This window comes from Epinephelus lanceolatus, chromosome 14 (assembly GCF_041903045.1).
Source record: "Epinephelus lanceolatus isolate andai-2023 chromosome 14, ASM4190304v1, whole genome shotgun sequence".
NCBI lineage: Eukaryota > Metazoa > Chordata > Actinopteri > Perciformes > Serranidae > Epinephelus > Epinephelus lanceolatus.
In genome coordinates this window covers 12,676,451-12,694,565 of record NC_135747.1, presented here as the reverse complement: position 1 = coordinate 12,694,565, position 18,115 = coordinate 12,676,451, and the positions used below count along the sequence as shown (strand labels likewise).

Below are 18,115 nucleotides of genomic sequence, written 5' to 3'. Positions count from 1 at the left end.
TTTATTATGCATATATCCATGTCACAGAGTCACTTGCTGATTTGTATAATTGAATATGAGGAGACATGTTTGTTATAGTAATGACAAGTTCTTAGCAGTGGCATGTCTCTCAAGCACAATTTTACACACTGATTCCTCAACTCATCAGGAATGCCAACAAAGTAGTTTTACAATCTCTGCATTAGAAAATGGAAAATGATACTGCAGTATGGATTAGACAATTTACCAAAATCTACATACATCACATTTCTAAAGAGACCTAGAGTTACACTGTATAAATTTAAAAAAGGTATTAAGATTGGCACATACGATTGTGATAGGAAATATTCAAACCAACAAAAATCTTACATCTATCTTTTCACATTTATAGGCTCTATTAAAGTTAGAAGTATGTAAGTGCTTCTCGTAGTTTCCTAAACTTCAGCTTAATGCAACAACTGCAGTCTTTCATATTCTTTGTATTGCAGTTTCTAGAAAGGTATGGGACACAAGCCCATTGCCCCATGCTTGCAAACACATGTAGCAGACTCTCAAAGGGTCACAATAGAACATGTTATGTTGTGAGTCATCAGTCTGAATTAAATCATTAAAATGTTTTAAACAACAAAAAAAAAAAAAATAGGGTAACTTGTTAACCACACAGTCCCTGTGGGTGACCACAGCAGTTCCTTTTCTGTGTTCCACAAGACTTTGCTCCCATCTTCCTTTGTGGGATGAATGAATGCTCCAGCAGCTGCTCTGCAGATGGCCGGAGCCTCTGGTCACTGAAGTTGAGTAGAAAACCAGTGATTAGATCCAAATTCTTAATTCATTAGAATTTATCAGGGATAGATTCAAAGGGGAAGTGAGTGCGTGAGAGGAAGTCGCCAGTTTGCACAGACCAGGTAGGACGATAGTTCTCACCTTGTCAAACTGATCTTTACAAAGTCCTTGGCATTATCTGAAAACCCATCTGGTAAGGAGGGCATCAACCCTCTTTGAGCCCCAATGTAGAACAGGGCAGCCATCTTGTCCATGTGTGCCAGCGGTGGTTTCCCTGTGGCCATCTCAAAAACTGTACAGCCCACACTCCATATATCCGACTTCCTGCCATATCCGGTCTCATTGATAACCTGAGGAGTGAGGAAGATTCAAGGAATCAGACAAGATTAAAAGGGCAATTTTACCCACAAAAAGATGAGTACACTCTACACCTACCTCTGGTGCCATCCAGTAAGGTGTGCCGTGAACAGACTTGAGCAGATCTCCACTGTTGCTTGCAGTGTGGTTCAAGCAGCTGAGACGACGCGCGCAGCCAAAGTCTATGAGCTTGATGACGCCAGTAGGCATCAGCATGACATTGTTTCCCTTCAAGTCACGATGAATCACACTGTTCAGGTGAAGGTAGGCCACCCCTTCCAGGATCTGATGGGTGTATAGAGCCAGGACACGCTCTGGCAAAGGACCAAACCTGAGGGCAGTAAAAGGGGATGTGTTAAAGGCACTAGTACAGAACAATTATTGTTAAAGCCCCTGATACTCTGAAGCCCAATGCCTCAACAGACACTTCTGGGTTTAATTGTCATTCTATTTTGAATCAACCAAACCTGTGGAGGATGCTGGCGATTGATCCTCCTGGGATGTACTCCATGAAGATGGAAACCACATGTTGATTAAGTGAAGTCCCCAGAAAGCCCACAATATTAGTGTGTCTTAGGGTTTTAAGCAACTCCACTTCCCCCTGCAGACGACTGTACTCCCTCTTTGCAGCATCTGGGTCAGAAGCATCCAGGGTCACTTGCTTCACAGCTATCAACTGGCCCTGGCTGGTCAAGCCGCAGTACACCTGGTAAGAAGGCAGCAGTGATCACCAGGGTTAGTTGAGCATCATTGTCTGCTACTGTAAGTATGATGTTCTGAGTATTACAATGCCTCCCGCATTAGCTGGAGGCCTTATGTTTTTGCATTGTCTGTCCGTCTGTCTGTCTCATTCTCATCCATGTGATATCACAAGAAAGCCTTGAGGCATTATCTTTAAAATTGGCACAAACATCCACTTGGACTCGACAATGAGCTTATTTGATTTTTGTAGTCAAAGGTCACTTTGAGCTCACAAACCATCTTTTTGGCTATAACTCAAAAATTCATATGCTAATTATGACAAAATTTCACACAAATGTCAAAAGTGATGACATTTCATATCCAAAAGTTCAAAGGTCAGCTCCACTGTGACATCATAATATTCTGCAATTAACACATTTCCAGCCATTGTTCAATGCCATAACTCAGGGAGACATTTGGTCAGATACTAAATTGGTGACACTAATCTTGGGTGTCCATCTTGAAATTGCGCTGATTGTATAGATCTTCTGTTCTGCTGGGTTGAAGATGCGTGTGAAGCATCCATGTTTAGACGTAGTGTCTTTATAGCCAAATCCATACTAGAAGCATTGGGCAGCTGTCATATGAGTCTGGACAAATATGAATGTAAACTGTAACTTGATTGGTTCTCAGAGATGGTAATTCTAGTTGTAAGATGAATAAAGAGGACATGGTTTTATGACTAGATAAGATTTAAGGACATTAGTGTATCATTTTATAAGCCTCATTAAAGCTTTTAACAGCAGGAGTTCTGATGGTCAACAGACCCACAAAGTTGGCGATACAGTGACACAATGCATCTATTTTGTTCTCATGCTTGAATGTGTTATTAGCTTTACTTTGCCAGTCTAAATTTCCATACTTACTGTCCCATAAGCTCCTCTGCCGAGTACTTCACCCTTTGTCCATGTGATGGTGTCATCCACAACCAACCCAGAGCCAAGCAGAGCAGCACTGTCTGTGGACTTAACCTGTCATAAAATACACAGAATGAAGGTTAGCAAAGTGACTGAGAGCAAAGCAGGGTGTCTTGGAATAATACCACGATGTTTGACAACAAATACCTGGTTCTTTGAAGCTTTAGTAAATGGCAATAATTTTCTCAAAGATAAGTTGGTGAAAATCTTTAGTATGTTTTTAATCGATAAGTACGTTCCATGTTAACATGCTTAATGGAGGCCCTTGCTGGGGTTATGAATGTTTTCTTTACACCCTCCTCTTGACTTGAAGAAGCACTTGTTCCACAGCATGTCAAAATAATAGAACAGTGTTCAGTTGGTACAGCTTGTTTAATGTGGTAGACCCTTGGTTAAACCTTAATGTCAAAATGAAATTTCCAGTGTGCACCAGGAATTTACACATTAATAAAACCCCGATACAGGGACAGAACTGTGGCTCTATGTTTGTGGAAAAGCTCAGCTTAATGAACCATGGTACAAACAATGTTTTTTTCTTTTTTAAAGAACAGTGTTTTTTTTACATTTGACCATGAAAGTTTACCTCAGGAAATGTATTTCTTCCTGATACAGGATCGTCTTCTTTGTTGGACGCCAGGTTTTCAGGTCCTATAGATACATCCCTCTCGTCCAATGAGATCAGCTCCTCGGCCAGACATTGCAGCAGATCGTCTGTAAGTGGCCCATCCCCTACCTCATCCAGAAACTTCTGGTAAACTGGTGACATGATGGTGTGGCTGCCGTTCCTGCTAGAAGATGTCCAGGTGTTGATCTTAGGCTGTTGGGGGCTTTGAGATAGCACAGGCTCAGGAACTGGTCGGTTTGGATTTCCTATTTCTTGCATTTTCATGTGCAGGTGGCTATAACTTTCAGAATGAGATGAAGCTGCTGGCATAGTCAGTGTTTTGTCATCAGATTTTAATGTTTCAGATCCATATCTAGAAAGAGCCTCCTCAATGGTAGATAACATATGATCTTCAGCCTTTTCTTGAGCACTGCTATGACAAATGTCCACCTCCTTAGAAAGAACTAACTCAGCCTCTGTATGCCCATCCGATTTAGGCATATCCTTAATTTTGTGTGCGTCTTTCCTTGGTACAGGTGTGAGGTGAGGTTTTGCCCGAGAGGATGGAAGTTTTGGTTTGCTTTTAGCTGAACCCACCATATTCTCCCCTGGGCTTCTCCTCTGTGCATGTTTCAATGGTCTGTGTTTGACTTTATGACACAGTTGAGTCTTCCTAGACGGAGCAGACTGCACTTGTCTGTCCTTGACTTTCTCACAGGAACTGGAAACTCGAAGGTTATCATAGATCGGACCAGCAAACATCTCGTAGATGGCAGGTCCTTCCTCCCCACACTGTATCTGCTGGAACATGTCTTTGTAGGTGATGAAGTCTACAGCAGATTTAGACCTCGGTGTCCCCACGAGCCCGGGTCTCTTCAACTGCCGACTACTCTTCAGCTCCCTCACTGGTGGATGCTGTTGAGCTTTATTGCTGGTCATCTTGTCAGGATTTGCTCTTTTGCTCTGATCAATAACCTTCTTTCGTGGTGTTGGGGTGCCAGTGTTATAATGAGCACCTTTAACAGATTTAAGCTTTGGCTTTAGTTTTGTGACTGTCTCTCCACTGATTATTAACTCAGGGCTTTTCCTGGTTTTATCTTTAACTTGTGTGGAAAGTGAGGAGTACTTCAGATTGCTTTTGGACTTGTTCCGATTAAGGGTGCTTCGGTCTTTGTGTGCCAGTACATTGAAGGACTGCTGGTTCATTTGAATGTTTGCTCTGAGTTCACGGTTCATGCTGGTTCTTCTGCCCTTGTTCTGAACAGGCTTTAAGGCTTTCAACATCCTCTCTGTTCTCTTTGGATCCATGTCTGACCGTGGAAGGTCTACAGCTGAAGCAAATACTGGAACATTGTCCTCAGTAGTGCTGGTAGTTAACTTTACATCCTCTCTATGCAAGATTGGTTTGTCTACCCGGGTTTCTTCTTGAAAGGAATCCTTCAGTGTTCTTTCTGTCTGATTTATATGCTGCAGGTCAATTCTGCAAGTCCCTTCAGAGGATGTAATAACATCACCTTGGTCATTATTCATATTACATGTTATCCCATGACTAGGCTCAGTCTCAGGCTCCAGACTGCAGCCCACATTGTTCTTTCCCTCCTTAGACTTTGATGTTATAGGCATTTCAACCCTCATAGCGTCTCCTTGTCGTGCATAGTTAGACTTTATAAAGGATTGACAGTCACCACGTTCCTTTGTACAGTTGATATTGGTGGCTTTGTCTTCACAGTGAGAGTTTATAGCTTTTTCAATGCTGAGAGGATCACTTGCATGATTGATAGGCTCTCCGTCCAGGTCATGTGCTGATCTGTGGATCATTGCAATATGACTGATCCTAGACTGAACTTTAAAATGCTGCTGTGTCTCCCCAACCAAATCAGCCTCACTAGAGCTCACATCATTTTTATGTGCCAACAGTCTCTCTCCAGCAAACTTCACAGGGCTTTCTCCTGAAGCTCTCTTGCGTATTTCCCTCTCATCCTCCTCATCTTCTTCCTCCAGATCGATGGAACTCTGGCTGCTGCTGCAGGATCCGCTCTCCTCACTACCACCCTTTGTGGTCAGAGGGCCAGTGCGTGGACTGCCCCATAACAGCCTCTCTCTCCTCAGCCGGGTCCTCGAACAAAGGGGGCTGCAGCTGATGGGTTTCAGGGGAATGTGGTGCTTCAGTGATGGAAGGGGCACAATGTCTCTGGGCCTGCTCTCCAGTGGTGCCAATAGCTTTGGTGCTCTGGGATGCAAAGCCAGCAAGTGACCTTGCGAGAACTGCAGAGAAAGGATATTGACGGTAAGTTAATGGTTAGGACTGGTGAGGTAGACAAGGTATGACATGGATGAAAAGAAAAAGGAATGTAGGTATGACAGACAAATAGATGAAGCTGATAAAAGCAGTTTTTTGGTTGAAACTCACCTTTTGTTCATTTACAGTGTCTTGAGAACCCAGTCCTGCAGACAGGGAGAGATTATAAATTTAACACGACATGGACACAGGTATCATTAGCAAACTAAAATACTTGTCTGATTTTCAATATATATTCATAATTCATACTGAAATAATGTTGTATGTTATATACAATACCATTTGCCTTTGAATATTCCTTATAAAATGTAAGGAAAATAAATAACTCTTCTGAGTTTTCACTCATTTAATAAATAGATTACATACGGGACTGGATGTGTGCTCTGGCCTGCATCATAGTGCTTGAACACAGTAGTGGTTCCATGATGCTGGGGGCTGATTGGCTGAGCTGGCTGGGTTCGGCCACAGACAGCAGGGCGGGGGAGCATGGGGATGCAGCAACCACACTTCTTGTTCTCTGCCTGAGGGACACATCAAAATCAGACTTTAAAGATTTTGTGTGAGTGCCACAGATGGATTGCATATGTTATCAGAATACAGAACTACAGTAAGTAAGATTCAGAGTGGGCATTAGAGCTAAAACAATTAATCGATTAGTTGTCAACTATTGAATTAAACACCAACTAATTTGGTCATTGATTAATTGGTTTGAAGATTTTTTTTCTGAAAAAAAGTTGAAATTCTCTGATTGCAGCTTCTTGAATATGAATATTTTCTGATTTCTTTACTCCACAATGGGTATCTTTGGATGGTGGACAAAACAAGACATTTTAGGATGTCATCTTGGGATTTAGGAAACAATGACTAACGTTTGTCACCATTTTCTGACATTTTATGGATTCTTCTTTCTGTCTGTTTCATTTATCCATTCATTCATTGTCCGTAACCACCTATCCTGGTACAGGGTCGTGGGGGGACTGGAGCCTATCCCAGCTGGCATTGGGCGAGAAGCGGGATACACCCCTAGACAGGATGCCAGACTATCACAGGGCTGACACATAGAGACAAACAACCATTCACACATTCACACCTACAAGCAATTTATTAGAGTCACCAATTAACCTAAATTACATGTCTTTGGATTGTGGGTAGAAACCCACACTGACACTGGGAGACCATGCAAACTCCACACAGAAGGGCCCCAGCCAGCACGTGGATTCAGATCTGTAACCTCACTGATGTGAGGCGACAGTGCTAACCACCACACCACTGTACCGTCCCAATCTGTTTCCTTCAGTGTTTCATTTCCACCAGTCACACAAGGCTGACAGTATTTTTCAGTCTCTATATGCAGCATGTGATGCTGACCAGCAGGTTAATGAGCTGGCTATTTTCTATTGATGGTCTTTCTTTAGTACTGTCAGATACGGAAAACATGAGTCCAGCTCCAGTATGTACCTGTGTGTAGGGGGTACCGGCAGGCAGGGGGTCCTGGTACTCAGCAAACCAGGTGATGGAGCTGGATCCAGATGACTCCAGCGTCTGCTGTTGTCAGCCAGGCTCGGCAGAGACAAACCTCCTCTGCTCAGCAGAAGAGGAGAGAACACAGAGAGGTATGTGATTAATTTTGCCTTCGACATGAAGAGAGTGTATGTATAATTTACTCGGGGCAGTTTGCTGAGGCTCAGCAGAGATGCTGGGTTTATTGCCTTGTGCTGAACTGAACATAATGCCAAAAGCCTCATTTTCCTGACATTTCTTTCTATTACTGGAAGCTACTGCTATGAAATTAGAGACTTGCTCAAAGACCCTTATTCTCCTCGGAGAGTGTGGACTTGATTCAGTGGTGAGAGCACCACATAGCAGACAATGAGCTGATTCACCAAAGCCCTCTCTCCCCCTGTCCCTGTGTTTCTAACCTGTTTGGGTAGAACAGGTTGTCCTCTGGACACAGTGACAGGTGCCTGCATACAGGACAGGAGTGTAACCGGATAGGACACTATTCTACTGTTGGTGTTCAGTAAGAGGCAGTTGTTGACTAACCCGAGGAGAGTGTGCTGTTTATACAAGTGAATGTGTGTTGGGGGGATGGAGTGTTAACTGTACGCGCATTAAATGTTTGCGTGTACACAACTGTTTGTGGTTACGTATGAACAGATGTTGATGTGTCCACATGTTGGCACTGTCAACACTATCGGCATAGTGCCATCAGCTGGCACATTGTCACTCCTTTACAGCTAGTATGCATTCAGAAAGTGCAGGTGTGTGTGTGTGTGTGTGTGTGTGTGTGTGTGTGTGTGTGTAAAAGATTGTGAGATTTCGCTCTGCCCACCTGCTTCCCCTCCCTGCGTCCTGGTAGGCTTGCCTGATGTCTCTCAGTGTTTCCATGGCGTTTTGGAAACAGAGGGGGATTCCCTTATCTGCCACAAACACACACACACACACACACACACACACACACACACACACAGACGTACACACACAGTTACACCCACCAATCCTATGTCCATTGTATTCTCTCAGTATCTACAGTCACACAATTTTAAAACATATACCATATTTCTAGCCTGACAGCAGCCAGATGTTGATGTGTTCATTCAATTCATTCATTCATAAAAATAAACAGCCATTGCTGATACAAAAGAAATGCTTAAATCATCATCAAACATCAATAGAAACGAAAGAAATCGGACTTTTTAGCTGCATTTCCTTGCATTTTCCTTGAAGCAGTTTAATGGGCCGTAAGGCCATAGATGCTATTAAAAAATGTTACGTTAAGGTTTTTGAACTTTGTAGCACTTGTATTCATTGACAGGCTACATATGTGGTGTATGGCTAGATTACAAAGCTGCGTCATGACATTAGAATGTGCCTTGATGACCACAGGCAAGTGAAAGCAAACTTTGAATACCCCTGCTGCTGTTCATTTAGAATACCCAATAATAATACCATATATAACACATTGATAGTCATCATAGAGAAAGCAACTCACATTACCTGTTTCTGAGCCTTTTGGTCCACTCTGTCCCCATACTGAAACACCAAGAATTAAATCAGATAGTTCCTCTCTCTGTTTACTTCTTGTTTGTTCCTTCCAGTGTGTTTTAGTGATCTGCTCTGTCCTCTCTGAACCATGCAGTTGTGGCTGAGGTACAAGACGCACTAGCAGGTTTCTCAGCTGAGAGGTCGTATTGTGCATTTGGGACCCCTCCCACCCAGTCAAGCCTTCCTCATTCCCCTCCCTCTAGAGGGTGACCTGATCTGATGGCCTTTTTGTGAGCTGTACAGTATATTTCTAAGTCCCTTGTAAAAGGCTAAAAGCAGTTTGACCCGTCTAAAGTAGTTAGTTGGCATCCAAGACAACCAGATCACCTTGTTGTGTTTTCTCTGTAGCCCCTTTTTTCCTCTACAATTTCTTCCTTCTCTAACAAGCCCACAGAGAAAAGAGAAACTCCAATTTTATACATCAATAGTTCATACCTTAGCTCACTAAAACTCCAGGAGTCCTTAAAAGAGTGCTTACCTTGGCCGAGGCCTTTGTGATGGTCAGATAGAAGAGGATTCTCTGGAGACTCCAGCACTTCCTGGAAGAACAAAAGTGAGCAATTCATTTATTACATGTCCCAGTGGTTTTTTAAGGCTGGTAGATTTCCTGCAGTACTGTTAGCTCAAGAGACCTAAGTGTGATTTTTTTCTAAATCAAGATAGAAAAATTACCATTTTCAACTTGGCATAAATAATGCCCTTATTTCATCCTGTATTGAATGTTTTGATTTCCTGTTTTCTTATTTGTTTGGTGAATGCCTTCTCAAAGTCTGTCCAGCAGAAGAGATTTCAAAAGAAAAATTAACCACAAACGCATGCATTTGATTTTTTAATTGTTAATATGATGATTTTGAACATGTGCAGAAGTAAAGCTTTAGATTTAGATATAGTTCTCTTGGTGGTTTGGCAGTCAATTTAACATTGTGATTTTTGTGTTTCAGAGGCTTAGTTCAGATTTGCAAAAGTACAACCAGCCATTAGGAAATATGGGCAGGGGGACAACATTTTCAAAAGTGGGCCCATTATCCACACCCATCGGAGGTATGCAGAAATATTTAAATACACCATTCTGAAAAATGGCAGTGTTCCTGACCAAAATTTAGCAAAAGTTTGGGGCATTATTTGGCCCCCTTTCCAATAAGATAGCATAATTTGGTTGGTAAAAATGGATGCCTTAATATGATACCTGTGTCTTCACTGCAGCTTTGAAACTGAGCCTGATACAGCCGGTTTTTCTAACTAAAAAGGAGTCTGCCTCATTTCTCACCTTCAGCTCTGCCTGTCATACCTGCTGCTTCTTCACAGTTCTCGGTCAGACATTTGTCCGTCGCCTCTCTGCTCCTTTCATTTTCCTGTTCTCTCTGTACCCTGACGTATCTTTCAGGAGCCCCTGATTTTTTGTGAAGTATTCCAACTTAACTAGTCTGGCTGCAGTTCGCCTCACATGATTACATTAGCAGCACTTGTGAGTTTTGTGCATTGCGTATTGCACCATTTCACAATACCTGCCGGGGGTGGAAGTATCAGATGGTACGTTGAAATGTGTTTTAATGATAAAAACACATGTATTTATGATGCAAATACATAACTTGTATTCGATCTTATTTAAGAGCCTTAACCATAGACATTTTTATGGGTGTCCACCTTATCTTTGGCCAACCGAAGTCTCAAAATAAGACAAACAAACTAATCTATTGAAGCAGCGGTACCCAACAACTCCGGTGTTCTGAGGGGTAAAATTCCTGTTTTTGTCTAAGGAGTCTGGTGGCATAGACAAGAGCATTGATCAGTGTCAGTGGAAAGGGCTGTAAAGTGGTGAATATTAATTTATTTAAGGCGACTAAAATACATTTTGTTGTAAACCCTTGGGATAAAGTGTATTTTTAGTAGACTGAACACTGTACATGTACACATACATCACAGCTGTGACAGTGGGCCCCTTACACACGTATCTTGTCGCTTTCTCCCGTAAACCACCTGCTCTTCCCATCCAGCTAACCAGCTGCCCTGCTTGTCTGCTGCATCTCTAAAGACACCCATAATATGGTAGTATGGCAGCTAAGTGTCATCTACCCAGGGCACCCCTCCTCCACACTCACACACACACATACACACCCTTATTTAAACAGCCAATTACTGCTTCCTCATATTTGTCTTCTGGGTGACCTCTCACTGCCAGTCTCTCATACAGAAGATCAACAGCCACATTATCAGCAAACCCCGCAGACGTCTGCACTCGCACAGTCAAATACAACAGATCATTATCAAGGCAGATCATAGGAGTTTATGTTGCCGTCATGTTAGTCTCACTTGAATAGAATGTTTCCTAAAATCTGGACAATTACTAAATTAAAGCATCCTCCCTCCCAAAGCACTTACCCCTGTGTGGCTGTATAGTAGAAAGCTGTGTTGATGGGTTGGTGTGTGTGTGGGAGAGGCAGCAGTTGGTTGATTACAATAAAGGTTCTCAAGGTCCAACTCTTCATCTAAATCTCCAAACTCTGACTCCAAATCCTGGTGTGAGTACTTGTCAAGGGCTAGTAGTGACATGGTCGCAGCATCTGAAAAAAATCAGAAATAATTGTAACACTCTGTGGCTTGCAATGGCACATAAAGAATGTTAACTGGTCCTCTCAGGTACAAGAGCAGGTCAGGAATTTAAAAACACTCCAAATCCACGTTTGGGTGCATAAGGTCGACACCCCTGGACCCTGTAATGTTTACTCAAGGTGAGGAAGCAGAAGTGTTCTCAAGTCTGAAAACATGTTTTACCTTTCTGTCTCCATCTTCTCTGCGTTACCTTGTCCCTGTATCGCCATCCTCCATACAAACTCTGACTAACACACTCATGAAGGCTCTCAGCAATGTGCGCGCTCACACAAACACAACCAAGCCTTTCTTATGCCCTCCCACATAAGTGAAGGCTTTGAGTGCCACTGCAGAGGTTTCGCTCTGACAAACAGGATCATGAATGAACTTGGTATGCTGTTTGTGTGTGTGCATGTTTGTGTGTGTGTGTGTTTGAGTGTGTTTAAGATGGAAAAAAGTGTGTATTTATACATAGTAATGAATAGAAAGATATATTTAGATGCTGCATGTATGCTTTGCATTAAACGCCCAGTTTAATAAGTAACTCATCAAGGAATCAGTAACCAAAGTGAAGCTAATAACACGAGGAAGTGAGCAAGTCTGAGCAACATTTGTTAATCAAAGGGTGGGAAGGCCATGGTATCAAAAACACTGCACAGACAAACAGAAGCATTTCTTACATAAGGTTGCATATGGCTACCTATTAATTAATCAGTTTATATAAAACAAAAGTATTGTGCCCTCTTTCTTTGTTATAGTCCAAGGTTAGTGTGCTGGCACAGTTTCATCTTGCAAAAACTTTTGTTAACTGCATAATTCTAATCAGATTATAATTATTCTTGAAAGAAACATGAGAATGTACAAATAACTGAATAATCTGTACTTTCCTAAAGCATATCACATGCACTGTTGGAATTAAGATCAGAATTTTCCCACAACCTTAAAGCAGCTTTGATAGATTTTTTTTGCCACTTGGAACAACAGAAAAAACTGTAAATGCAGCACTGACATTTGATCACCATGTGGACTGATATGGGTAAACCTGACAGTAAAGACTTGCCCACTTGAAGTTGCATTTTTAAATGCATTTTTTTTATACAGCTACAGGAAGTGTTGAGTTTGAAATGACATCGTGATGCATTAACTTTAACAAGGCAACGGGAGCGGATAAAAAGTAAAAATATAAAAATACAGAGGGAATAATAAATGACAGCCCATTTATAATGTAGTCTGTTTCAAATGAAGCTGGTAGCCTCTGCAGTTGAGGTAAGTAAAAGCCCCGCCACTATTTTTTTTTTTGGGGGGGGGGGGGGGGGGGGGGGGTCTAAAAAGGACATCTGAGGTACTTTGATTATGGTTAACACTGAGTAAGCTGGGACACTCATTGCTTTTTATTCCAATGTGACTATTTGTCCTACCCTTGAAGAGCACCTGATATTTTATAATTACCTACCCCTAGTGTCTTGACCCAGTGCTGCACTTCCCAGTTTTTCTTCAGTAACTGTGACTGTTTTGATTGAAAACAAGTATACCATACTGGATATAGTGCTGTGTATTGTTATTGCTGCTGCCATGCTCTTTAATATGTTCTAAAAATAGATTTTCCACTATGAGGAATTCATCCCCCCTCGAGTAATTCATGTGATCACTTAATCTGGAAAAACATTACTCATGCCCATCCCTATAGCTGTAAACAACACTGGTGAGATCCTTGAGAGTGAACTAAAACAGTAAAGTGACTGTGATCACAAATCCCAAAGAATAAACTTAAAGATGCTAAAACGTTCTGTATAGCTGAGGGGACCTGTTGAGTTTGGTGGAAACTCTCTGTGGATTCATCACTACAAGTGACTCATTTTGGCATGTGCTGTGCTTTTTTGTGCGAGTGTATGTATGTACCTGTGTGACTTAGGGCCTCATCCATCATATGCATGATCTCCTCCTTCAGAGGGCTGTTGATGTTAGCAGCGTAGAGCAGAGCAGAACAGCCACTGTGGTCTCGTACCCTCAGATCACTGTTGGAGATGTTCAAGAGAAACAGAACAAGTATAAGTAGACAGTTTTCTGCTTCAGGGAACTCCAGATTTGGTGACTGCTACCAGTGTGACTCTGAAGAAAAGTTTTTGTCTGTACAGCATGTATATCAATGCATTCATGAATGTGTGTTTTCTCACGCTGAGAGTCCCAGTAGTTCCTTGACCACTTCCACAGGTCTGTGTTCCCATGGCAACAGTGCCGCCATGCCCTCAAACAGGTCGATGTCCCTAACAGCAAGCATCACAGCCGTCACACCCTCGCAGTTAGGAACATTCACATCCACCCCGTCGGTCTGAGCCTGAGACATGCAGACACACAAACATGCAAAAATTACAAACATACATAATACATAGAATGGTAGCACTTAGTTTGGAGTAACGCACAAAGTGCTGTGGTGACAAAAGGGGGAAACATAGCACACATACAGTGGCATGAAAAAGTTAGGGCACCCCTTGTCAAATTTCGAAATAACAAAATAGGAAAATAGACTGAAGCAAAAGTCTGGGCACTCTGCATGGTCAGTACTTGGTAGCACCCCCTTTGGCAAGTATCATGGCTTCTTCTTTTGTAACCAGGTAAGAGTCTTTCTGTTCTTGTTTTAGGGATTTTCACCCATTCTTCCTGCAAAAGGCTTCTAGATCTGTGAGATTCTTGGATCGTCTTGCTTGCACTGCTCTTTTGAGGTCCATCCACAGATTATTAATGATGTTTAGGTCGGGGGACTGTGAGGGCCTCTGCAAACCCTTCAGCTTGCTCCTATCATGGTAGTCCATTGTGGATTTCAAGGTGTGTTTAGGATCATTGTCCTGTTGATGTGATGTTTGTCTCCAACTTTTGCTGGAATTTAACTGAATCCATTCTGTGAAATGTTCCCTTTGCTACTGGCTGCAACACAAGACCAAAGCATGATTGATCCACCTTCGCGTTCAACAGTTGTACAGTTGGTCTTTTTATGAAATTCTGCACCCTTTTTTTCATCCAAAAAGCTCTACTCTAACTTCATCAGCCCACAGAACTTGTTTCCAAAAGTCATTAGGCTTGTGTAGATGTTCCTCTGCAAACCTCTGATGCTGAATTTTGCAAGCAGGAAAGGTTTTCTTCTGATGACTCTCCCATGAGGGTCATATTTGTAACGGTGTCACTGCACAGTAGAACAGTGCACCACCACTCCAGAGTCTGATAAATCTTCCTGCAGGTCTTTTGCAGTCAAACAGGAGTTTTCATTTGCCTTTCTAACAATCCTACAAGCAGCTCTCTTGGAAAGTTTTCATAGTCTTCAGGACCTCAACTTGATCTTCGTAGTTCCTGTTAACTGCCATTTCTTCATTACTTTACAAACTGAGGAAACAGCTACCTGAAAACAGTTTACCATCTTCTAATAACCTTCTCCTGCTTTGCGAGTATTGTTATTTTAGTTGTCAGAGTGCAATGTAGCTGTTTAGAGGAGCCCATGGCTGCTGATTGTTGGGTCAGAACATTTATAAAGCTTTGAAATTTGCATCTCCTGGCCTTTCCTAACGATGACTGTGAACAAGCCATAGCCCTAACAAGCTAATAAAGTCTGAGACCCTGGTTAAAGTTGTCTGAGAGCTCAAATGTCTTGGGTGCCCAAACCTTTGCAGGGTGCTCCTCTTCCCCTTTTTCGCTCTAAAATTGTACAAAACAAAAGTGACACACTAATCTTGCTTAAAATGTTAAAAAGCATGTTTCATCTTTAACTTCATGCCTTTTGGGTTTGATCAGATTTCATTAGCCTGCCAACATAAGCAACAACCCCACAAGTGTCATCAGATTCTGACTGAAATGCTGCTAAATCCTGATTGGTACACTTAGATATATGACATCACCTTTTTCCAACTGAGACCCGCCCACTTTAAACCAGTGGGAAAAGCACAGACAGACAGAAGAAACAAGCAAAGTCACAAACCAACATTAGAAACCTTTCATGTGAAATACCCCATACTGCTGTTGAAAAATCTTGTGCTCACATAGGACCTCATTACACAACGTGAAGCTGGTTGATCAAATGTGTTTTCAGGACTATAAATCATCGTTTTGACTTAAGAAATTCATTAAATTCCTGTTTTAAATGCTAAAAAAAAAAAAATCCATGCAACACAGCAGTAAGAACAGTTAGCGGTCACATGAAGAAAACAAGCAATGCTACATTATTCACAGAGCAGCTGCTGCTCAGATTACACATCACTGTTTGAATGAAAAGCACCTGAAAATATGTCTCACATTTCCAGGCAGTTACACAAAGTCACACAAGGACATTATGAGACGTTTGTTGTCCTGAGCCGAATACAACTCAAAAATGTATTTCCATTCAAAATATGCCAAACAACCTCTCCACAGAGTCTGTGAGTTGCTGACGTTATTCTCTAACTTTTCTGAAATTCTTTGATTAAAGGAAAAATACACCTCTTCAGAGGTTTAAACATGTTTTCAGTCAGGGATGCAAACAAATGTAATGACTTGAACTATGGCCAATACATCTGATCAAAGGTGGACAACACTTAGAAACATCAACAGAATACCCAGTTGTGTTTTTGTCGTACGAAAACTTAGTTGTTGTCCTTTGTTGCCTTAGTTCATCAGGGAATCCTCCACCCCTCGCCCTGTATCTGTGTGGGAGGCTTACCAGCAGGTGCTGTAAGGAGTGCAGGTCTCCCTGCCAGGCAGCCTGCAGCATCTGTGTCTGAGGAGGCAGATGATGCTGTGACATCCACCCCAACAGTTTTCCCTGGAGCTCAGGGGGGCTTATGTGGAGCGCTGTCTGCCGGCTGCGGTTACACAGGGTCACATCGGCCCCGGCCCTCAGCAGCCTCTGTACCACCTGTTAACCACACCAGCAGGAAAAAGTGACACAAGTACAACATTTTTAGACTATTAAGATAGTAGATATCTTTGTTTTTGGCTTTGTAAATGCGTAAATTCCCGATAAAATCAGCTGTTATTTAGTTTGACTCATCTCACTTCACATGGGATCATATGGAGGGGGAGCGTTTCCCCTGTTACCACTAAGTCACATGCTTGTTTTGAACATGGACCCTGGGAGGATTCAGAGGAGTTACGTCAACAGCAAGCCTCAGGTCGAGTGGATCATACATGTGCATAAACACGTTATTGTTATGGATTGGAAAAATACAACCTGTCCCAATCTCTGAAAAACACCTGTAGAGATTTTCCAGTAAACAATGGACTGATGTCAGATCTGCTAAGTAATTTAACAGCCAGGTAACTGAAGCTTCACTGTAATTACACAACAATAGACACCTTTCTCACACACACATACACAACTCACCTCAGTCATGCCTGTACGACAGGCAGCCATAAGAGGAGTGGATCCTTGCTCCTCTTCATCTTCAGTGTCCCAGACATCCACCTCCTCCTGGCTCTCCACTTCTTGTCCAAGCGTCACAACCAGGACTTCTTCATTATCCTCCTCCTTCTTTGTTCTCAGCATCTCATCCTCACTCCTTTTCTGTCCTCTCTTCACGCTTCTCTCCATAGTTCACAGGTCCTCAGTCAGATGTGTGTGAAGTGCAGCCAGACAGAAGAGCAGAGTCGAAGCAGGAGATCAGACACGACTTGACCTTTTTTTTGTTGCTGTCGAAAAAGACAAACAAGAGCACAAAATGACTCACTAAATAAATAACTGTAAACACTGCACTAATTCCTTCGGCTCAGTCTGTATGTTGGTGTGATCATTACTGAGATGTTAACCCTGTGATGTAAGTCTCTAATGATCCATTAGTCCCAGCAGTGACAGCACAGGAGGCGTGACAGGAATTTTTCTTTCACATGATTACCGCTAGTGAGTCACGGTCATATACATCATTAAAATGAGCTTTAAATGAGCTTGTCGACCAGTGATAGTGTGTTCAAGCAGGATGTGTGTGTGTGTGTGTATGTGTGTGGCTGTCCTGGCTTAATGTTTGACACTAACACCAACAGAGCAACAGTCAAGATGGCCGTAATGTCTAATAAACAATATGTTCTAAAGATAAATTAGAAGTGACTTTAAGAAAATATGTAAGAACATTTTAGACATTAATCTGTTAGTGATTGGCAGCAGCTTTAGAAAAAGACTAACAACCATGAATTGCAATACAATGTTGAAATGAACTATTCTTTACTCACTGGCGTGATGTCATTTCATGCGTTTAGCTCCCGTTCTTCACATTCCTTGATGACCCAATTGAGCCATATGTCTTTTCCAAACTTCTGAGGACATTTGGTGAGCAAACCTTTGATCCTTTTCAACAGACTCTCCACTCTAGTGTCTCCTCTCCTTTCTTCTCTTCCCCCCGCACGCCTCCTGCTGTACGTTTACACTTGGTTGCCTTGGAGATGGTCAGGCAGACAGGGCTAGTAGCAATGGGTTTCAATGGCAGCAGGGTGTTTGTTGCCTGACACATTAAGACTAAGTGGGACCTGGAATATTTATGTTATGCCAACATTGTTTTTCAGTATCATTAGTGTGGAGTGAACTTGTTGGAGCAAGACTTTATATATCTTGTCTTTGCACTTGTAAACATGCCTGATATCTAAAGGAACAAACATCTTTTTTTCAGATATTTGCAAAGTGCACCCACTACTCTACTGAAACTATATGAACAACATGATGTCTGAGGAATCATTTTACTCATTCATGATATGCCAACATCATCGCTTAGATTAAACCTACAGGGGATCTTGAACAGAACATGTAAAAAACATAATCAGTCATGGTTCATACTTGCATGGTTCATAGGCAGC

At 42.1% G+C, this 18,115-nt stretch overlaps 1 protein-coding gene across 1 annotated transcript; it reads right to left on the bottom strand.

The window, feature by feature from the left end:
• Positions 1 to 28: 28 nt before the first annotated feature.
• map3k19 (mitogen-activated protein kinase kinase kinase 19) lies at positions 29 to 17,661 on the bottom strand. Its single transcript, XM_033614544.2, has 17 exons — positions 17,498 to 17,661; positions 16,659 to 16,963; positions 15,996 to 16,190; positions 13,489 to 13,649; positions 13,214 to 13,329; positions 11,105 to 11,286; positions 9,204 to 9,264; positions 8,013 to 8,100; positions 7,139 to 7,261; positions 6,047 to 6,201; positions 5,792 to 5,826; positions 3,361 to 5,646; positions 2,727 to 2,831; positions 1,587 to 1,825; positions 1,198 to 1,450; positions 904 to 1,112; positions 29 to 764 (listed from the first exon to the last, which is right to left on the bottom strand). The coding sequence occupies exons 2-17, from the start codon at positions 16,863 to 16,865 to the stop codon at positions 632 to 634; spliced, it is 4,548 nt and encodes a 1,515-aa protein (XP_033470435.2). The 5' UTR covers positions 16,866 to 16,963; positions 17,498 to 17,661; the 3' UTR covers positions 29 to 631.
• Between the last annotated feature and the right edge of the window lie 454 nt (positions 17,662 to 18,115).